This window comes from Gossypium arboreum, chromosome 13 (genome assembly GCF_025698485.1).
Source record: "Gossypium arboreum isolate Shixiya-1 chromosome 13, ASM2569848v2, whole genome shotgun sequence".
Lineage (NCBI taxonomy): Eukaryota > Viridiplantae > Streptophyta > Magnoliopsida > Malvales > Malvaceae > Gossypium > Gossypium arboreum.
The window spans coordinates 21419448-21442373 of NC_069082.1; the positions used below are offsets into that span (position 1 = coordinate 21419448).

The window sequence follows — 22926 nt, forward strand, 5'->3', positions numbered from 1 at the left end:
CTATGTGAGCAATATGTTATTCCAAAGATTGATTTATTGTTTGATAATTTATTGTCAATGTTTGATTGCTACAACAAGAGTATCGCTTACTGTTAATATTATTGTCCAAAGACTTGATATTAATGTCGTGTTTGGTATATTGAGATGACATTAGCCATTATTTTGAATTTATTGTTTACTTATGAATATTGATGTGAGTTTGTTTTTATTTATTTTTGTTCTATATTCAACTAGTTCATCTTTTGCTGCTACAATATCTGCTAATATCAATTCTATACACATGCTTAATGTGACCAATTTCAAGGAATGAAAAAGACACTTACTTATAGTGCTTGGTTGTATGGACATAGATCTTGCACTAAGGGAAGAACGACCTGCACCTCTCACTAAGGTAAGCACCCCTGATGCTAAAAGAGATTTTGAGAGGTGAGATTGTTCAAACCGCATGAGTTTAATGATTATGAAGCACAACATTCCAAAAGTCTTTAGGGGCATAGAATTTGAAGAGATTACTCATGCCAAGGGTTTCCTTGATGAAATTGAGAAATGTTTTGACAAAAACAATAAGGTTGAGATGACATCAGTTCTAACTTCTTTGATGACGACAGCTTACATTCTGAATAAAGTACCCACTGAAGTAGCTGAAAAAAGAACCTTATGAGTTTTGGACAAATCAAAAGCCTAGTCTAAAACACTTTCACATTTGGGGATGTCTAGTTAAGGCAAGGCCTTATAGGCCACATAAAAAGAAATCAAACTTCAAAACTGTGAACAACTTCTTTATTGGTTATTCGAGTGATTTAGGGGCTATAAGTTTTATGGTCCCACAATTAGGAATATTTTTTAGACGAAAACTATAACATTTTTTTAGGATGTTATTATGTTTGGAAGGAGAAATAAGGTTATTGAGATTGCTTTTGAGGAGGAATTAGATTCTAACTTAGTTCTTGTTATCACTTTTGAAGATGTCCAGGTTCTCATGCCTATCATTAATCAATAAATGAATCCAGAATCTCAACAAGACAATGTTGAGCAACTCTTTATTCAAGATGAGGTAATTCTTCCAGAAAATAAACTTAACAACCTCAAGTCCACGAGAGAGAGGAGAAATATTATTGCAAATGATTATGTTGTATTTCTCCAAGAACATGAGGATGACAATAGAATGATGGAAGATGATTCAATCAACATTTGTCAGTCCATATAAATTTCTATTTCTCAAAAGTGGATTGATGTCATGCGAGAAGAGTATAAGTGTATTCAAGACAAAAAAAGTTTGAGAACTTGTCCCACTACATGAAGGTGTAAAATCAATTGGTTGTAAATGAATATTTAAAACCAAGAGAGACGCAAATGGTAATGTATATAGATATAAAACGCATCTTATAGCTAAAGGATATACTTAGAAAGAAGGCATTGATTTTACAGAGACTTTCTCTTCAGTTTCATCAAAAAATTTCAGGACAATCATGACGCTTGTTGCTTATCTTGATCTTGAGTTACATCAAATGGGTGTCAAGAGTGCGTTTCTCAATGGCGATATTGAAGAAACAATTTAAGTGATGTAACCAGTAAACTTTGAGTCGGGAGACCCAAAGAATATGGTTTGCAAATTAACAAAATCTATCTATGTACTCAAACAAGCTTCCGATCAATGGTACCATAAGTTTCATCAAGTAATTGCCTTGTTCAGTTTTAAGATGAATATTGTTGGTGATTGTGTGCACAAATTTAATAAGAGCGAGTACGTATTCTTAGTTCTATATGTCGATGACATTTTGCTTGCCACTAATGATATAGGCTTATTACACGGAACCAAGAGGTTTTTTATTTAAGAAATTTTTAGAAGAAAGATCTTGGGGACTCATTTTTTGTTTTAGAAATTCAGATACATTAAGATTGATCTCAGGGTATTCTTGGATTGTCACAAAAGAGCTTTATGGATAAAGTACTCAAAAGATTTGACATGCAAGGTTGTAGACTAGGTGACACGCTTGTTGCTAAAAGAGAAAAATTTAATCTTACTTAATGCCTTAAAAGTAACCTTGAAATTTAGGAAATGCAAAATATTCCCTATGCATCAGCTATTGGGAGTCTAATGTATGCTCAAGTATGTACGCTTCCGGATATTGCATATATTATTGGGATGTTAGGAAGATATTTAAGCAACCCTGGTACGGACTATTGGATAGCAGCCAAGAGGGTTATGAGGTATCTTTAGATAACAAAACATTACATGCTCACTTATAAGAGATCAAATCATTTGGAGGTCATAGGATATTCTAATTCTAATTTCGCTGGGTGCCAAGATAACAGGAAATCCACATTAGGCTATATTTACCTTCAGCTGGAGGAGCTATATCCTAGAAAAGTGTCAAACAAATACTTGTAGCTTCTTCCACTGTGGTAACTGAGTTTGTAATATGCTCTGTGACATCAAACCATGAAATATGATTGTGGAACTTTATCTCTGAGCTGTGCATTTTGGAGATTGTAGAAAGACCACTTAAATTATTTTGTGACAATAATTCAACAATACTATATTCTAACAACAATAGGAGCTCATCTAAGTCAAAACATATTGACATATAGTTCTTAGTTGTGAAAGAGAGAGTGAAAAGTCGACAAATATCCATAGAGCACATTGGGACAAATTCTATGATAACATATCCGCTCACAAAAGGTTTACTACCCAAGGTCTTTCATGAGCACACTACTCATATAAGTGTTTATATTATTTGAAGACATCATGGTTTAGTGGGAGCTTGTAATTAATTTGCTTTATGTTTGTCTTCAGACATTTATGTATTTGATTATTTTCTTATCAGAATTGAAGTATTCAATTTATTTAGTCTGTTTGATACTGACCTCACTTAAGCTTAAAGATGACCAATTGGAAATAAGCATGTTTGGTTCACATTACATGTAATTTTCATGCTACGCATCCATGATTAATCAATGTCATTTTACTATAGTTATATATGTGACCATTGATGAGTTTAGTCATGATTAATATGACAATGACTGCTTTGATCCTATATGGATATAGTTGATGAATGAGATTGTTATAAAATACCTATTTATGATAGTAAATTTTGAGCTTACAAGGTTTTACATTTATCAAGAAACATATGTTGTTCAAATGAGATCGTTGGATTAAAATCCTCAATTGTGGACTCATGTATAATGTATAATGCTATTATAAAATGTGATACAAAATCAAGCGACTAATTATGTTATAAGTGTCATAGGTATTAAAGTGTCATGGAAATAATATGTAGATACCATAAGTTGTACTTATAATTTGATGAGGGGCCAAATTATAAATATCCAAAATAGATTTAATAGCCGATTATTTAAAAAGGGGTAGTGGTCCCCAAGAAATAGTATATATCTCGTATTTCTTTTTTATCTCCATCAGAGAGTTATACTAAAAGAACATCTATTTTCTTGGAAAATCAAATCTTTCTAGGCAATCTCCAACAATAGATTTAGGTACGCTTCCGCATATAATTTTATTCTTATTTAAGTTTTGATCAGATCTTGTTTTATGATTCTAACAAAACTAATTAGAAATCAGAGAAAAGATGAGGAAGATGAGTTGATCGGAGTGATAAGGACTTTGGGCAATAGCTTGGGTGATTGAGAAAAGAAGAAAAGGGTTTAAGTTTTTTTTGAAAAAGAAGAAAAAAAATAAAAATGAAAATGAAAATGACAATTTTTTATTTTTATATTTAATTACTTTTATTGTTTAATTACATTTAATGATTTAATTAATTATCGCTTTAATTTTTTCTCCAATTTCCATATCTTTAAGTTTTATTAAGATAGTCAATATCGCTGAGCATATTGGTTTTGGTTAGGTATTGGTGCATATCAATATCGCCATGTTTGATGTATCATTTCGAGTTTATCGATATTTTTAAATATTTTTCAGATGTATATATTTATTGTCTTATTTTTAGTTTCTTGATAAATTATGTACATATTTAAATATTTTTCACATATATTTCAGATTGATTTTTTAGTTTCTTAATAAGTTATATTAGTTTGATAAAAAAATCATATATTATATATACTACATAAATATATCTCAACTACATTCATATAAACATATTTATATGTAAATAAAAATTTAAAATTATTAATTAGGTTCAATAATTTAATTTAATAGAATTTAATTTTAAATATAATTATAGAACAATTAAAGTGCTTAAGACAAAAAAACTTAAAAATTAATTTAAAATATCAACAATTTGCACCAATCAATACAATTTGTTTGTACCTTGCAAATACAATACGATATTGATCAAAATGGGCTGAAACGCATCAAATTTTGGACTGAAACAGAAGATAGACTACTTGGTACCGATTTAAGTCTAAAACGGTACGTACCGGTTGGTACAATTGGTACCATATCGATATTGACTACCATGGTTTATATATTATTTGCCACTTTGAATCGCTACTTGGAAAAAATAAATTATTTAGCAATTGTCAACTGTCACATCAGTAACATTTAAGAGAACTAATGGTCAATGAGAAATTTCATCAATCAAAAGGCTTAGGATGTGTTCTCCATTACGGTGGAAAATTACTTTTAAGTCAAAAGTGTTTTCTCACCGCAAAAGTAATGAGAGCATTGGCTTTTGGAGTCAAAAGAGTGGTCAAAAAATGTTTTCCATCCAAACATAAAAGCTAAGATTTACATGCTTTTGGCTTTTGCGTATGAAAGTGAAATTATTTAAAATATCTTTATTTATATTAATTATTTTAAAAATAGATTAATTTATATTTTATGTATCATTATATTAAATTATTTAAACTTTATTTATTATTATATTTTATATATCATTAATTTTACAAATGATTTATATTAATTACTTAACAAGTATGTAAAGTTTATATTTCATTTATCATTATATTAAATTATTTAAAATTACATAACTTAATAATTTTTTACTTTCTAAAGAATACTAAACATTAACAAACTACATTTTTCTACAACATTTTTATCACACTTTTTCTAAAAGTAAGTCCTTTATTAATGCAAATTTCAATTTTGAATGCGTTTATGATGAAGGGACTTAATTGTTTTATTTTTGAAACTACCAAAAATTTTCAAATAAAGATGTTATTGGAAATAAATGAAAATTAGGAAAGATTATATTAGTACATAAAATAAAGAAACTTCATTTTTTGTTCCATATATGCTGGGACTAACTTAAAATTCTTTATTGTGTTTAATGAATGTGTGTAAACTTAGTATGCAAAATTTCAAAAATATCAATCTTGTTGTTTTGTTCCATTGCAAACTGCTTCCAAAAAGTATTCGCATTCCAAAGACTCAATCTTTCAAATTGGTAACAACGAATGTTCATATTTCATATATTTAACACTCTTATGTTTAACATTTTGTTCGATTTTTAAATGAAATATCACTTATCATTGTACATGTTTCGTGTCTTTTTTATGTTTAATTGTCTTTCTAGTTAATTATGCTTTTATTTTTATAAGATTTCAATAGTTGATATTTAATTATAGCCTTCAACCAGGTTTATAAAAACTTGAGGCTTAGATTTGAAGTTTATTGGAAGCTAAAATGAGGATACGAGTCAAATGGGATGAGGCGTAGCTGAAACCAAGTGACTCGAGTGAGCCTAATGCCCCTGACCGAGCATGGCACCCCATCACGCAAGAATCGACACTCCAACACCACACATCGACGCCCCAGCGTGCGACCAGTCGAGCCCCCCTCTTTGTATCCCATGCGCCCCTGCATCATACCCTTGGCTCCCCAACATAGGCTCTACTGTCTTAATGAAATCCTCCACATTTTAATCAAGTTTAGAGGGTATTTTGGTCTTTTAAGAGTTTTATGATCCCAAGCAAGCTTCTATAACTTAGCTTAGGTTAATTAGACAATATAAATATTATATTTTTAGAGGGAGTTAGGGTTTTTGCTAGTTTTTCTTACTTTGTAGTATCTTCTTGTTTATTGCATTTTCCCAACTATATGACTTCCTAAACTCCCTTTTCTAGTTGAAGGTTAATTAAAAGTTTGATTCAATAAATTCATGAGAATTAATTTGGGCTTTAATCCTTTATTGTTCTTTAATATTCACATATATTTAGTTCTAATTACAAGTGTTTGAATTTATTAAATATTGGCTAGTATTTGATACTTAGAATGATTTTTTTATCAATTAGACTAAATAAATCTATAATTATTTTTTTCATTCTAATACTAGTGACAAACGACATAAATTGTATAGTTTATGATTATGTGGTGCGGACGTGTGATATAGCTTAATGAATCACGTCGAGATAAGTTTATTAGTTAGAATTAGGTCTTTCTAGTTTTTAATGTTATCGGTAAGTTAAAGATTGGACATTCAGTTATAAAGTTGTTTATTAGTTAAGGAAGTAATTTCAAATGAGTTGCCACTTTGTTACCAGAGATTAGTTGTTTATGCCGACAAACCAATCTCTCGTTTGCACTGATAAACCAATCGATTGTCAGCTAAGATGGCCAAGCTTGGACTTGGGCTTGGGCCTAAGCCCAGCTCATGAATGCAAGTCAACAACACCGTAACATGGTAACTGTGGAAAAGTTGTCTGCCAAAGAACCCTGAAGCAGTGAACCTGTCGTGCGAAAAAAAAAAAAAAAAAACTGTCTAACGAACTTAGCCGATGCTATTCAAACCTTCAAACTTTGGCCCACATCCTTCAACCATCGTTTCCATATTAAAATCATGCAAGCAAATTACTGAAATCTCTCAAATTCATGGCTGTATCATTAAAACTGGACTTGATAATGACCCTTTCATTATAAGCAAGCTTCTTCTTTCTTCTTCACTGCAAGATATAAAATATGCAGCCTCCGTCTTCAAGCAAATTGACAACCCAAATCTCTTCATGTACAATTGCATCCTTAGAGGCTTTTCCATTAGCAATAACCCAAAACAAGCTTTTAGTGTTTTCAATAACTTGAGGGCTAAAGATGGGATTTTTCTCGATCAGTTCTCTTTCATTACTACGCTTAAAGCATGTGGCCGTGAATTGGCAATTTTTAACGGTCAAATGATTCACGGGTTGGCTTTGAGATCTGGGCATTTGTTTTTCATCAATGTTAAGAATACCCTTTTGCGTGTTTACAGTGTTTGTGGAAGAATGTTTGATGCTCATAACTTGTTCGATGAAAGTCCTGAAAGGAACGATGTCGTTTCGTGGAACACTCTGATGGGTGGGTATCTTGATGTTTCTAAACCTGATACTGTCATAGGTTTGTTCAGACAAATGCGTTGGAATTGTTTGACAATGAGTGTCACTACGTTTTTGACTGTTCTATTGGCTATGGGTGAAGTACGGGATTCACTTGGGGGAGAGTCAATTCACGGGCATTGTTTGAAACTTGGGTTTTGTTTTGATTCAAATCTGGTATCTGCTTTAATCGATATGTATGCGAAAACTGGGAATGTTTATTTAGGGCGTAGGGCTTTCGATGAGGTTGTAGCAAAGGATGTTGTACTCTGGAATTGTATGATCAGCAAGTATGCTGAAAATGGCCTGCTTGAAGAGTCTTTAGCTTTACTACGTCTCATGAAAGTTATGCAAGTAAAGCCTAATTCGACTACATTGGTATCTTTGCTTTCAGCTTGTGCTGCCTCCGGAGCTATAAATATAGGACTTTGCATAGGTGATTATGTGGAAGAGGAAGGAATACCACTGGATGCGGTTATCGGGACGGCTCTCGTCAATATGTATGCAAAGTGTGGTGTTTTAAACAAGGCCGTTGATGTGTTTCATAGGATGGAGAGCAAAGATGTAAAATGTTGGACTGCGATGATTTCAGGTTACGGAGTGCATGGTTTTACCCAAGATGCCATTAGGTTATTTTATCAAATGGAGGAAGAAGGCTTTAGACCTAATGAAGTCACTTTCTTAACAGTTTTGAGTGCCTGCAGTCATGGAGGGCTAATCACAGAGGGGACAAGTTGCTTTGAGAAGATGATTCAATATGGTATCTTGCCGAAAGTCGAACACTATGGATGTATCATTGATCTTTTTGGCCGTGCTGGATTGCTAGAAGAAGCACATGATTTAATCAAAAGCTTGCCCATTAAAGGCGATGCTACTGCATGGCGTGCACTGCTTTCAGCTTGCCGAGTATACGGGAACGTTGAGTTGGGGGAATGTGTGAAGGGCATATTGGTGGGATCTTATAATCAACTTCCAACAGATTCAATCCTTCTTTCTAGTACATATGCTATTGCTGGAAGGTTGCAGGATCAAACCAGGATGCAGGCAATGGAAAAAGAAATGCTCAAAAGGGCTGGGATTAGGTCAGTTGGAAAGGAAGATAAGATGCTTAAGGAAGCTGGATATAGCATAATTGAGATGGAAAATGAAGGGTTTGATCATAATTCCTAACAAACTTCACACAATCAACCTGCAGATTACTCGGTATGTCTAACAAGATCAGTTTTTTCTTTTTCCCTCCATTTATTTATTTATTTTCAAATAGATATAGGATCAAGTGCATTGCAGGAAAATGCAGCTTCTTTTAGATGCTTGAAAGGTTCTTTATCCTATGTTTATTCCCATATGAATTCCACTTGTTTAGAGATTAGAGATATAATCAATTGAAGGGCTTATAAGATGGAGTTCATAATTGAAAGAAATGTAGAGCTTCTCTGATTTTTTTTTTTTTCACTTTGTGTACAAAAAAAGGTAACAAAACGCTCCAAAGAAAATATCTATTAGAAACCTTAGAATCCAAGAAAAACAAAGAAAAAAAAAGCAGCAAAAGTTACTAGGGATTCCTCAATCCTCACAATGCAATTCTTAAATCCTTTCACTTTCTTGCCTACATTCTTAATATATATTTCTCACTCTACCTGCAAATTTCTTATACACAAGCCAGTCTTCTTCAAGAGAAACCGACAGCATTCAAGCTCCAAAACTAATATGCACGAATGATATTATGCCGTTCACATACTTTAGCCCCATTTTCAGCCCACCATTTTTCTGCTTGTTCTTCTGTGAAATGCTTCCGACTGCAGAAAAGAGCATAAAATCGTTCAGTAATTAGACCAAAGTTTCAAATTTATACCTTGAATACTGCATGACAACCTTGTATATATAAATGCTTTTGGAACTTAATGACAACTTTTTACTTCAATTTAAGCTTGTTTGTCGATGATATTAATAAGGCAACAGCCATAACTTGATCATTACCCAAAAGAAAAATGAAATACCACAATTGTCAGCACAATGAATGGGTGTGAGATTACTGAAGCAAAATGCATATTTAAGTGTGGTTGTACTAGAAGGTTTAGTAATGGTTCAATTGTGTTGACTTCAAATAGAGGATCATGAATACATACCTAAAGCGGACACGCTTGAGTGCATTACTTCCACTGGGCAAGGGTGATAAAGTTATGTACACTCCTGGCTCATTGTGTATTACCGTCTCTGACTTTTTAGTTTGTACTTTGGTTCCGTGAGATGTGGATAGGTTGTTTGCATTGCACTTATTGTTACTTGGTGCAGACGACATCATGCTGCTTGCATGGCTGCAACTGGAGAACACATGTTCAATATCTGAACTGTGTTTGGCCGTAGGACTGGTATTGCCGGCATTATGGCATGTTGGAAGTCTGTTAGCCACCTCCTCCAACTGCAAGATCAGTTGGGCATAAACAATATCAGAAACTAATAAAGTTAGGGGCTTGCAGTTGCAGAACAAGAAATAGCAATCTTCCTCCAAACCTGAGCAGTAAGAGACCTAATAGCTTCTTCCGCTGCTTTGTATTTTTCAGCTTCATTTTCTGCTATTGCAGTGACCTCCTTTAATCTCCTTGACGTATTTTCAAGCTCAGCTTCAAGATGTTGGGATTTGCATGTAAGATCTTCGACCTGCAAGGAATGTCCAGCACATTTAGTATCTTCTCATCATCCCTTTCAATTTAGATAACTAAAGCAGTTAAATATAATCAAAATTCAACAGCAATGGAGAGATAAAGAGAAACAAGTCTCAATGAAATTTCACATCATCGTCATATGCTGCCTTCAGCGGAAGTAACATAGGTATTTACAGATTAGTCTCTTCCATCAGCATCATCTGCCTTTCTGTTAAAGTTATACTGAAGCAACTTCTAAATAAAACAGATGAGTTCTCGAATGCGTTCTCATTGCTCCAAATGCCAAAGCCTAAACGAAGTAACAAAGTAGTAATTTCAAAATAAGCTCAACAGTTTACCTGTGCCCTTAAAGTTATGATCTCTTGGTTGAGACCGTCATTCATTTGCTTTGAATCATCGAAAGTTACAGTTGAAGATCGAGTGCTCGACTTTCCTGAAGCAGGAGAGGCTGCTCGAGATGTCTTTCTAGAAACTGAAACTGGTAAATTTTTCTTAGAATCTCCAACTGGAGAAAGCGATAGCTTTGGTGTATAAAATCCTCCGAGATGAAAATTTCCGTTCTGAGCTGGGAAAAGGGTCCGATTTTGTAAGTCTAGTTTCAGTTCATGCTTGCAGTTCCCACTTTCAGACTGATTACACAAGCCAGCAGCAGACAGTCTGGAGAGTTGTGTATGTGACCTGGGAGCTAAAACATCTTTATCTATACTCTCATTGGATTTACGAGGAAAGATTCCATTTCGGACTTTAGGAGTCCAGGCATTAGAAACAGGGTCTGCACCTTTTTTCAATTTAGCAAAACAATCATCACACACTCTATATGGTTTGTTAATAGTTGGAGCCAATGAAGCCTTTAGAGATTTCCTCATAGTGCATGCTTTGCAAAAGAATAGTCCACAATTATAACAGTTGTGACGCTTTCTTCTGAAACCAAACGGATTTCGACAACCAGAGCACATAGAATGATCAGCACTAGATATCCATTTATGAAGGCATACAACTGTAGAAAAGTTTGAACCACAAACTACACTCTTAACTTGCTTATCTTTCAGGAAATTAACAAGGGTTGGTGTATTTCTGTCATCAGTATCTCCATGTCCTAGTTGCCCATTTGTGCCCTTTCCCCAAGTATAAACCTCTTTTTTTGAATTCAAAATAGCAACATGATACGATCCGCATGCAATTTCTTCAACAATGCTATCTGTTATTTTACCTTCAACCCGGGTTGGAACCTTGCCATCAGTTGTAGGACTCCCCAATTGACCATAAGCTGAACTCCCCATTGTATACACTTGTCCTGAGGTTGTAAGAGCAACTGTGAGATCATGTCCACATACAACCTGGCTGATGTTGTCATCAAATAGAGCACCTACACTTTGGGGGCAGAGTCTAGGTTCTTTATCGCCATGCCCGAGTTGGCCTTTATTTCCATCCCCCCATGTAAACAGCTTTGTTGAAGAAGAGCTAACAGGAGATCCATTACCAGATGATTCAGTCACAACCTCAACAATTGCAGCAGTGTGCCAAGCACCACAGGCAACCCTTGTTGTCCGTAATCCACTCAAAGCCTCCACTTCCTGTGGAATAGTTGTGCTATTACGATCTCCATGTCCTAGTGCTCCAAAAGATCCATCTCCAAATGTGAACAACTGACCACCAGATGTCACCAGAGCTGTATGCCAAGGTCCACATGAGACATAGGACACATGCATGCCATCCAAGTAACTTACCCTTTTGGGGATCCAGTGACCTACTTCACTTCCATGCCCAAGCAGACCAGAATTGTGTGTTCCATCACCCCATGTATAAAGATCCCCAGAGACTGTAATAGCACAAGTATGATACTCACCGCATGCTACTGATTCAAAATTCATACCTCGAAGAGTATCTATGAGCTTAGGGTGGGGGACATCAGCTTCCACACCATGCCCAAGCCTGCCCCCTGATTCTTCCCCCCAACTGAAAATCTCACCCTGCCTTGTTACTATAGCTGCATGCCTACTTCCACAAGCAATATTATCTGCGTCTACAACCATTTTTGATTCCAATACCTTTGGAAGAAGTGCATCCATCTTTGTATTGAAAGAACTGCCAATTTTATCCCCACTGCCCCCCTGTATTCCGCCACCAATACCTTGTCCCCATATGAAAATATCGACCAAGGCATCATTGTCTTCATGACAAGAACCATGGCTTGATGAACTTACAGCACTTGATAAACTAACTCTAATTGCATCAGCCCCCGAACTTCGACCATTTAAGTTTTCGACAGAACCAGTTGATAATAAGCCAAACTCAACTGAATCTACTTGATTGGAAGTTTTGGCTGAAGCAGCATGTGTAATTATGTCAGCAAATGCCTTTCCCAATCTAGTGTGTGCCTCATAAGGCACTTGAATTCCTTGCGCATCTCCTCGATCCTGTAATAATGAGAAACGGGTTTAAAAAAAACAACTAAGAACCAAAGGTTACTGTGCTTTTTCATAAAATGCAAAACAGACAGGTATTACAACTTACAAAATGTGAATTCGGAGAAGTTCTCCTGTTGTGTGATCTAGGAGTATCTACTGATGCAGTATCACTTCCTACTTCGATCTTCCATTTGCGACAGGTACCATGAGAAATCAATGCCTTAAGACCAACAAACCAGACTTCGGCCTCATCCTTATCTTTACATATCTGTACATGGTAAAAGATGGTACGAAGTCAAAATATGCATACACCATAGTAGGATAGGATAGGTACATTTTAATGCATTTAACAACTTTGTCTGCTATAAAGACATCCATAAACATTCACTCACCAAATCCAAGGACCTGTCATTGCATATCAATGAAAAGGACTGATACTCCTTTTCCGGCTGAGGATATCGATGAAAAACTGCCTGCAAACCAAAAGAACAAAGATACATTATGGGTATGAAAGCTTTGGGAATCAAAGAGCAACAAACAGTAGAAAACTCACAGTACGCTGCCCAGGAATGATTCTTGAAACTTGACTAAGCTTAAGTTGTTTCTCTTCTTTCCCAGAGTACCATATCAATTTAGACTCATCCTGGAAAAAGGGGTAAAACCGAAAATAAAACACAATCTCAAGATGTTCATGTTCATTTTACAAATGATTTAATGCAAAAAAAAAAAAAAACCTTCAATCAACAAAGCCAGAAATGAAATGAACAATGGAATGTAACATACATTGGAGAGATGGAAAGGGCAGAACTTGGGCTTCCCTCTACGTCCATACTTGAGCAAGCACGTTCCTTTCTTTAGCGCTGTAATGGCCTGCAAAATGAGACCAAACCCCCCAAAAAAAAAAAAAAGGTGTTATCTTTATTAATCCCCAAGACTACGAAAGAAAAAAGAATGTCAAAATATGGAAGAAGAAGAAGGAAAATGGAACCTGATTGACATCCCTCTCAAAGAGACCATTTCTCTGTGAATCAGCCATTCAAGGTTCAGCCATTAGACCACCAATCCACCTTTATTATTTCCCAACTTAGCTCCATGAAACACACCATCACTTCACCAAGCTACCGTCTCTGTAATTTTTACAAACAGAAAACCGCTAAATTCGATAACTCCAGCTCTCGAAAACAGCTCAAATTCCACACTGTTATTTCCAAAACATAGCAACAGACTCCTCATTTCTTCTACATCTGAAAAAGAGCTTCAATCCCCACAATGCCAATGTAATTTTACTTTAAAACCCAGAAACTGAGCCAAAATTTTACCCCGTCTTTTTCCTTTTTTTCAACAAATTTTGAGCTCCAACAGATAATTCCCACAGCTGTAAGAAAAAAGAAAAAAGGAAAAATATGGGATCTTTTTAGAATTTCAAGGACTTGTTTTTTTAATATATATAAATTTCTCATTTTGAATGGGGGAATTATAAAAAAGATAAAAGTTGGGAATTTCTTTTTTGGTATCAGTTTCTCTGTTTGTCTATGTAAAGTTTCGTTTTTTGAGCCGCTTCTTAACGCCACACTTCAGCAACTGAAAAATCCATACGTGATAGCGATTGTTTGTTTAATCCGTTTTTTGGTTTTTTCTTTTCTTTTTCAGTTCCCGCAACTTGGTTCGTTATGTTATAATGGCTTAATTCTACCAAACATACCTAAACCATAGCACTTCTTTTAAATTCGTCCCAATTTTCATATTAGTCCAAACCTAACTCAAAGCATATTAAAACAGTTTTAATCAAAATTTAGATGCATTTTGGATCTAATGTGTTGGAATTTTTTAAAAAATATATATAATCTTACTAAATTTTAATGAAATTGTATCCAACTACCATAAACATGTATCTAAAATTTGATTCACATATTTTAAATATTCTCCACATCCAATCAAATACCATTTAAAATCTAAGTTGATGGGTTGGTTGACAAAAAAAAAAAACCTAATTGATGCAGTTCTAACACTTGAGAATTTAATCAAAATATTTTAAAGTTTAAACATCAATTAATTTGGAAACATCTAAGTACAATTAACCTTATAATATCATGTATCATGAGTAAAAATTTTTATTACTTGACCGCCACAACCCGTTTTATAATTAAATTTAAATAAAATATTTTTAATAAAAAATAAATTTAAATATTTTTACAAAATAAACTCAAATTTAAACCTAAATATTTTTACACAAAACCTAAATTTATCTTACCCCATTCGACCGAGTAGCACCATGTGCTACCTTATATCCTTTTTCTACCTTTTTACTTGGAATTTGATTTGGTGGCATATAATTGATCATGATTAAAAGTTGCATACTTTGTGTTAATGCGAATAAAAATATTTTCTTTGGTAAATTTGGCTTTTTTTTTTTTTTTTACCTTTTATTGATTTAACCTTTAATCTTTAAACTTCAAACATTATATAATTGAGTTATTATAATATCAATACTATATCAATTAAGTTTTTCCATTGGTCTAGCCATCAATTTAGGCATTATATGCTAATTTAAATCTGACATAGAACATATTTAAAACACATTGATCAAATTATAAACACGTGCACTTATCGTATAGACTTGAATCTAACATTTTTTTTTTTTGTGCATGGTGAATCTAACATTTTAAAAGACATATAATGTCAATAAAATTTAGAAAGGTTTATTCTTTTTTTCTTTTCTTTGAGCATGCTAAAATTTGATTGATGTGTTTTAAATATACTCCACGTTAGATTGGATTTGACATTTAATCTTTAAACTAATTGTTAGTGTGACGATAAAATGGCCTAATTGATACAAAACTGATACTTTCAAGACTTAATTGGAAGGTTTTGAAGTTTATGAACCAATTTAAAATCTAGTCTATAAATTGAGGATGTGAGGTGCCATTAACCCTAATCTTTCTTTTTTAATATTTATTTTTCATTCAGATAAATTCCAAAACTACACATAAACTTTTGTCTAACATTTGATGTTATACAGGAAGTTCAATTTTATATAACTGCATACATAAAATCTTGATTTGATTTAATTTTCACATACAACTAATACTTTTATAAATATAATACAATTGATGTTTATATATACAAACAATTACATTTATCCAATATGAAAATTAATTAGATGTATTTATTATTTTAAATGTACACAAATAAATTAAAATAAAATAAATTTATAAGTATAATTAAACCAAAATCACAACTCTTATATCACACTACACAATAAATTAAAATTAACATATAAAGTCGAGATCTATCTTTTTTTCCTACCAACTTGAACATTATTAATGTTTCTCATTTTCTTTTCTTTTTAAATTTAGAATAAATGATCGTTTATAAACAATAATTGAAGATTGCTAGTCTATTCTTTCCAGTTCTATTATTTGTAATTATGATGTGTAGCCTTTATTCTCATCAAATTCGTATGCATATTATGTTTTTTTTTCTTTTGAGGAAGTATGCATATTATGTTGTAATTGTTGGATCATATATTTATATTATATTTAGGATAAATTGTATTTAAGGTTATTAAAATATTAGTAAATTTATGTTTAGTCTCATAATTCAAAAGTTATAAAACAATTATTGAACTATTTGAAAGTTTATGTTTAAGTCATTAGGCTATTAAAATCGTTATTGTATGGTCTTCTCTATTTACACCACTTGAACTAATGGAAAGCTCTTCTTCCCTTTCTTTATTACAGTTGAATTTTTCTTTAATGAAATAATTTTAAACTTAACGAATCTACAAACTAAAATCCAAACAACTTTTTTCTTTGATCTTCGAAACTGATCGTCAAATCAACTTAAATCTACTTGAATCTAAAGTATGTTCTTCTACCCGTTGATGGGTATTGATCCATCGTACTGATCGTCAAACTATTGCTTGAAGCTTGCTAGCTAGACTTTAAAAAATAAAACTTAACATCCTAGTGACTTAAATAAAAACTTTCAAATAATTCAATGCTCATTTTCTAACTTTTTAAAGTTGAGTGGCCAAAACATAAACTTACTAATAATTTAATTACCTTGGTCACAATTTACCCTTATATTTATAATAGTGACATTTAAAAAAAAACCAAAGATTATTATTATCATGATTTCTACAAATTTCACCAAAAATAAGTTTAATAGATAATGCATATACATATAGTTTTTTCGGTCTATCAAAATCACCTTCAGTAGCGGAGCGAAGGAGGCTAACAGGTGCCTAGACTCTTAAAATGAAAAATTTTTCATTTATTTTTTATAATTTATAAAATTTTAAATTAACAATGGTAAAATTGTACTTTGACCTTATCAAAAATATAAAAATTTGATTTAATCCTTTAAAATTATAAAAATATAGTCTATTAAAATGATAAAATTATATTTTACTATTATAAAAATATATAACTTATTTTCAATCAAAAAAATTTAACTTCGGCAATCAACACCTTAATTAATGTGACTAAAAGTTGGTTATTATTTGCTCTAAAACAAATAAAACTAACAATGATTAAATTTGGAGGCAATTCCCATTTTGTTGTATGAAATATGTTAAGACAGCTTATGAGTTGGTTGGTTAAAATTTAATGTACTCCCATGGATTTCGATGACCCATTTGAAATCAACAACTAAAACAAAAAAAAAAAAAAAAAAATTGATTGTTGATGTAATAATTTTTGTGTTGAGATAAAAATAATAATAAAAAGCTTATTTGAGTAAGTTGACATTGGTAGCCATTTGTCCATACTTTAAGTCAAAAAAGAAGACAGTATAATTCTACTTTTTCATTTTTCAATAAAGAAAAAGAACTCACTTTAGAAATATTTACCCCAAACAACGATTTTTATTTTATTTTATTTTTTTCTTTTTCTATTACTGGTAAAAACAGAAGTCTTGTTTAGCTATAAATCCAACACATGATGTCAATAAAAAATCGAACCACCAAGTCATTTACTATTAGATTTAATAAGGCTTTGGAGAGACTTCTTTTATTTATACACAGCATTCGAGTTGAGTTTGGATTCCCTCCATCTCTAGATGATTTTGAAGAAAGTATTTAATTTATATAAAACATATATTTGGGTTAAGTTTTAACGGTTAAACACAGGCTAAAGTTAACTCTAAATAACCTTAAATAAAATATTTAATTTTATTATACTTTTATTTTGGTTTAGACACGTGATAGCACGAGAAGTGATATAGAAGGCACTTGCGAATGATCATTTTTCTTATACCCTTAGTAGTGACCACTTGTTCCTATCCACCAAAAGGGACTACTAGAGGACTACCAAGGCATAATAACCTTGTACTATCTTAATAAAGAGAATGTCAGAGCAAAACTACATAATACGATACTTTACGACAATTGATATATAACGGGCCTACTTCCTACCTAGCTGACCATTCAGGCAACCTACCACCTATATTGTCGATGACATTGCACTACCAAACAAAGGGAACTTCTCCTATATATACCCCACTACATGATGTATGAATGATCTTTTTTCTTTCTTCTCACTTAAGCCTTTACTTGACCTTCTCCTCTCCTATCTCTTTCTTCACTTTTAGCTCCTTCAACTATCCATTTGGCATAGGTGAACCGACCTTATAGTCACCACCACTGTCTCCTTATTATCTCCTCCTTGTTGAACATCAGTATCAACAAATTTATATAAAGGTGAAAAGGCATAGCAAGTCCCTTTATTGTAAGGATTTGTTCAATTTAATTTTTGTACGGTTAAAAGAATCGAATAAGACCAAATTTTAATAGAGTTAGCATTTAATGGACAAAAAAGTACCATTTACCATTTAAAAAAAAGCAATAAAATTAAAGCTTATTATATAGTTCTGTAAATGAAATCTTTTTATTTGGAGTTAGAATAAAAAAAATCATCTCATTTTAAAAAAGTAAAATTAATTCTATTAAAATCTAATCATACTTAATTATTTTACTAATACAAAAATTAAATCTATGTATTTAATAATAGTGGAATAATTTGCAGTTTGAACTAGAGGTGTGCATGGGCCGGGTCGGGCCCATAAAAAAATTCGGCTTGTTTTCAAGGCCCGGGCCCGGGCCCGGCCCGAAATATGGGCCTAGAAATTTGTCCAAGTCCGGCCCGGGAAAAAAATGGTAGGCCCGAGCCCGGCCCGGCCATATTAAATTTTTTTTGCTTTTTTTTATTAAATAAAAAACTTTAAAATATAATAAATCAAATACATTTAAAACATAAAACAAATATTAAAACAAAAACAAATAAAAATAAGACTAAAATAATTCTTAAAATAATACATAAATTAAAAATAAAATAAAAAGTAATTATATTAAAATTGAAAAATTGAAACAAATTAAAATTAAATTAAGAACTAAATTATATTAATAACAAAAGTTTTACAATATTAAAATAACATTAAAAATAACAAAAGAGTAAAGTAAAATACTAAAGTTACTTAAAATTAAAAATAAAAATTTTTAAAAATAATTTAATATTAAAATCTGGTAGGGCCAGGCTAAAAAATCTTACCCGAGGCCTGGCCCATTTTCTAAACGGGCCTCGTTTTTTGTCCAAGCCCATTTTTCGAGCCTATATTTTTACCCAAACCCTCCCATTTTTCGGGAGGGTCTTCGGGCCGGGCCGAGCCGCCCGGCCCATGCACACCTCTAGTTTGAACCAATCTCTACTTTCACCTTTATATATAAAAACATACTAAAAAATTATTCTCCTAAAAATTGGTGGGCCAAAGTCAGTTTAAGTGGGCAAGGAATAGAGAAAATTTGTCCAAAGTAATACCCAAGCCCTAATGTGAAAAATGTAACGAAATCAATAAAATGGAGATGCGGGGTATCGATCCCTGTACCTCTCGCATGCTAAGCGAGCGCTCTACCATCTGAGCTACATCCCCTTCTACGTCTGGGCTCTTTCTTATTTATATTTAGCCCATACAGATTTTGTGCCAATATGTATCATTAGATGTGATACGTCGAAACGTATAATATATGTTGGATGCGATAGTGCATAAAATATTATTAATTGGCTCACCAATTGCATATAGAATTATACATTAATATAAATTCATATTTTCTAAAATTTAAAAAGAAATCAAATTATATACATGATTAATTTGTCAAGCATCTTAATATAAAGTGGAAATAGAAGGGAATCAATCAGACACGTTTATGAATTTATATTTAATGCATTTGATGTGAATTAGTCAGGCTAGACCTAAATAAGAGATTTTTAGACGCTATTTCTCTCTAGGCCCGGGCTGACATGACAAATTTAGAATTAAATAATTTTATTCATAGATACTGCCTAAGCCATTCCAAGTTTAAAAAAAAAAAAAAAAAACCAATGCATAAAAATCCAATTAATATTGTATATGTATCCTGCATGCATAAAAATCGAGATTTCAAAAGAATGCAGATTAATCCAACAAATAACAGATGAGCAAAAAAGAAATAAAATACTAAGAGGACTCGAGGAAGCTTCAACTTTCAAGCAATTGAGTGACAGCAACAAATGAGAAAAGACGGAATTGAAAATTAGTTCAGGTGGAAATTAGGTTTCAGGGTTAGATAATATGTGGGTTTAGGGTTAAATTATATATATACCCAAGTCTATTTTTTGATTTTTTCTTTTTGTCTAAACTCCATCATATTTTCAACAAGTCTTTGGGGTTAGACGGATAATTCAATTATATTAAAACTATACTCACTTATATTTTTTTAATAATGTGTCGTAATATGAATCATTATTAGTGAAGGAGAAATGATTGTATGAAACAGTGACGTCATGTCATCTGTATCACTTTCCAATAGTTTTATGCCACATCAGTATTCTTATCCTGAATTTCAATATTTTAATTTGGATTTGGTTTTTTTCAAGATAAAATCTTGAAATTCAGGATAAGAATACTGATGTGGCATAAAACTATTGGAAAGGGATATAGATGACATGGCGTCACTGTTTCATACAATCATTTTCCATTAGTGAAGAACATTATATATATTTTTGCGTGATAAAAGTATCTTTTATGTTCATTTTACAATTCACAAAGATAAAAATTTCAAGATTTTTATTATCTCTCACAATAATATCATCTCCAAAATTTAATTTTGTATTCAATATTCAATATTTGAATTTGAATTATCTCTTAAAGTAGAATATATTTATTGTAATTTGGATTAGTTATGAAAATTGTGTAATTATAATCTTAAAAAGAAGTTGCATTCGGTAGGAATAGCATTATATTACAAATAAAAAATTGGTTGCTTTAAAATTTATTAGTGTATAGTATTATTTGTAGCACTAAAATTAATAAAAGCAAATTGTGTATGCCTACATCAAGGATTTTATCTAAATCCATTTCTTTTTTATTCACTAGCAAAAAGAAAGAAAACTTTCTCCTTATTTTGAAAAGATTTCATTTTTGATTGTACTAACTATGTCTATTTTGTCATGTGATTACACTAGTAGCATTAATACAATATTATTGTTATAAAATATTAACTTTTAAATAGTGCTCTGAAATGTTTGAACAAAAGGAAAAATAACATAAGAAGAAGCACATATGATAATTAAAGCCAAGATGATACATCATTAAATAGCATTTCTTACAACAAAGAAAGTTGCTAGTTTACAAAACAAGTCAATATATATAATCATCATCAAAGATCATGTAGTTGTTGCCGCGTCGGATTCTTTCTTCTTTCTCAGCCTGCAAATACGTTTCTATAATTTCTACCTTGTTTCATAACCAAATAATAACAAAATCTAATTAATGTTGTAAGTCCCTTTATTATGCTGAATATGGATTTTAATTTGTATACATTAATTTGACATTATTTATTTATTTTTAATATTATTCGGAGGTCCAGATCCATATTGTTGTTGTTAAGGTGATAAAGTAGGGAGTAGACAAAAGGAGCAAGGCCTTGACCCCTTTTTAAAATGGCAAATTTCTCATTTAGTGTTTCTAAAATTTGTGAAATTATAATAATAATAATAATAATATATCACAATTTATAACTAATTTCAAGCCCTTCTTAAAGCAATTTTCTAGTTTTACCCTCCCAAGGTTAGAGACATGAAAATATAGTCAAGTAACAATGTTGGGCCAATAATAACTTTATACATCAGTTGAATGCTTAAATCAATTTGAAAAATAATTTGGACCCAATAATAAAATTACAAAAATAAGTAAAAAGGTTAGATCTGAAATTAAAAAATACAAAATGTATGTACCTTGGTTATAAGCCTTTCAAATTCGTGAGTGCCATGCTCTTCAATGTACTTCTCGGCAGCAGTTAGAATGTCATCTTGCTGGCTAAAAATACTCTTCTTGCGGGGGACATACCAAATGGTGGTGGCACGTTGCGGGTTCATGTAAAATGGTCTTATGAAGTGACGATATACGTATTTTGCCCCATTGAACTGAGGAAGCACCAACCAGCATGTAAATATCAGCTTTGCATATGGCCAAATCGGGAACCTGCACAGGGTTTCAAAACATTAACACACCCCATTGACGTTTTTTTTTTAAAAAAAAAAAAGGAAAAGAAAAGAAAAAGAAAAACAGTAGTAGCAGGTGAGGTTACCATTCGAGGACTTTGGCAAAAGTAAGTTCGAAAAGTGTAATCAAAGAGTAAAGGACCCAATACGTCAGCCATTGTTGATCATCGTTGTTAGACCTCGTTTCTATAGCCTTGATTGAAGCGTATCTGCCAAAAACCGAAAAAACACGACAAACCTTGGTAGCGTTTAGAACATGTAAACCATAACCAATGGTTTTAAGGTGGTTCAAAAGAAAGGGGAAAAAAACCCTACTTACAGAGGGTAAACAAGAGTGACTAAAGGCCTGTAAAACCAGAACAAAACAAGCAAAGCTCAGTTAAGAAGAAAAAAGAACACCCAAAGTAGCAAAAATGAAAGAATCTTTGTTAAAAAGAGAGACATACAGAGCAAGAACATCAAAGTTCTTGGCAACAACTTGAAGAAAGTTCTGGGAACCCATCACTCACTCACTAAGTCCCTGTTTTCGCGTTGCTTTGGAGGAGAATTGGATTTCACTTTTTGGTGATAGGTATATTTTTGGGGTTTCCTTTGTAAAAAGCGTTTTGGAGGGGATAATGTGAAAGGTTTGAAAGTGGAGAAAGATTAACAGTGGAACCGTGGGGTAAAGGGCCCTTTTTTCCCCCTCTGATTTTGAAAGAAATACAACAGATTTTTCCCTCGAGAATCTTATGCTGCACGAGAAAAGAGGCACCGAATTCCTTCTTTTTAGTGGTCTCAGACATTGTTTTTTAGATCCTGTTATAAATACAAATGTTTATAATGTTACATGCAAGCTTCACCGAGGTTAGAATCAATGAATAATTCCTACAACTCCTTAAAAGAAAATAATTCTTACCAAATTCATTTACCATTATTAATCTTATTCGAATCTAATATTTATATTAGGTTTATATTTTGAACCGATTTAATTTTTTATCAAACCCATCTTTTGAGATTAATATTTTTGTCATATCCTCTAATTATGTCAGTGTCAGTCGATTATAACGAGTAACC

The 22926-nt window shown here is 32.3% G+C and overlaps 3 protein-coding genes and 1 non-coding gene across 4 annotated transcripts; 1 reads left to right on the forward strand and 3 right to left on the reverse strand.

Moving 5' to 3' along the window:
- Positions 1–6587: 6587 nt before the first annotated feature.
- LOC108467116 (pentatricopeptide repeat-containing protein At1g26900, mitochondrial) lies at positions 6588–8684 on the forward strand. The gene has a single exon (XM_017767635.2). The coding sequence runs from the start codon at positions 6694–6696 to the stop codon at positions 8431–8433; it is 1740 nt and encodes a 579-aa protein (XP_017623124.1). The 5' UTR covers positions 6588–6693; the 3' UTR covers positions 8434–8684.
- On the reverse strand, positions 8675–13884 carry LOC108467115 (PH, RCC1 and FYVE domains-containing protein 1). Its single transcript, XM_017767634.2, has 9 exons — positions 13323–13884; positions 13118–13204; positions 12888–12977; positions 12727–12807; positions 12441–12602; positions 10265–12343; positions 9775–9921; positions 9390–9682; positions 8675–9059 (listed from the first exon to the last, which is right to left on the reverse strand). The coding sequence occupies exons 1-9, from the start codon at positions 13368–13370 to the stop codon at positions 8966–8968; spliced, it is 3081 nt and encodes a 1026-aa protein (XP_017623123.1). The 5' UTR covers positions 13371–13884; the 3' UTR covers positions 8675–8965.
- A 5304-nt stretch (positions 13885–19188) lies between these two features.
- TRNAA-AGC (transfer RNA alanine (anticodon AGC)) lies at positions 19189–19261 on the reverse strand. Its single transcript has one exon. It is a non-coding gene; the product is annotated as a tRNA-Ala (tRNA).
- A 1587-nt stretch (positions 19262–20848) lies between these two features.
- On the reverse strand, positions 20849–22629 carry LOC108467117 (HVA22-like protein c). The gene is made up of 5 exons (XM_017767636.2): positions 22317–22629; positions 22190–22216; positions 21957–22079; positions 21604–21850; positions 20849–21076 (listed from the first exon to the last, which is right to left on the reverse strand). The coding sequence occupies exons 1-5, from the start codon at positions 22370–22372 to the stop codon at positions 21008–21010; spliced, it is 522 nt and encodes a 173-aa protein (XP_017623125.1). The 5' UTR covers positions 22373–22629; the 3' UTR covers positions 20849–21007.
- Between the last annotated feature and the right edge of the window lie 297 nt (positions 22630–22926).

Excerpts from the sequence above, each read along its gene's own strand:
- LOC108467116 (XM_017767635.2), top strand. The coding sequence starts at position 6,694 with ATGCTATTCAAACCTTCAAACTTTGGCCCACATCCTTCAACCATCGTT.
- LOC108467115 (XM_017767634.2), bottom strand. The coding sequence starts at position 13,370 with ATGGCTGATTCACAGAGAAATGGTCTCTTTGAGAGGGATGTCAATCAG. Across the intron at positions 13,205-13,322 it reads TTGAGAGGGATGTCAATCAG|GCCATTACAGCGCTAAAGAA; the intron begins GTTCCATTTTCC and ends CTCATTTTGCAG. Across the intron at positions 12,808-12,887 it reads TCATTCCTGGGCAGCGTACT|GCAGTTTTTCATCGATATCC; the intron begins GTGAGTTTTCTA and ends TTTGGTTTGCAG.
- LOC108467117 (XM_017767636.2), bottom strand. The coding sequence starts at position 22,372 with ATGGGTTCCCAGAACTTTCTTCAAGTTGTTGCCAAGAACTTTGATGTT. Across the intron at positions 22,080-22,189 it reads GTCACTCTTGTTTACCCTCT|ATACGCTTCAATCAAGGCTA; the intron begins GTAAGTAGGGTT and ends GGTTTTTGGCAG. Across the intron at positions 21,851-21,956 it reads TTTGCCAAAGTCCTCGAATG|GTTCCCGATTTGGCCATATG; the intron begins GTAACCTCACCT and ends AACCCTGTGCAG.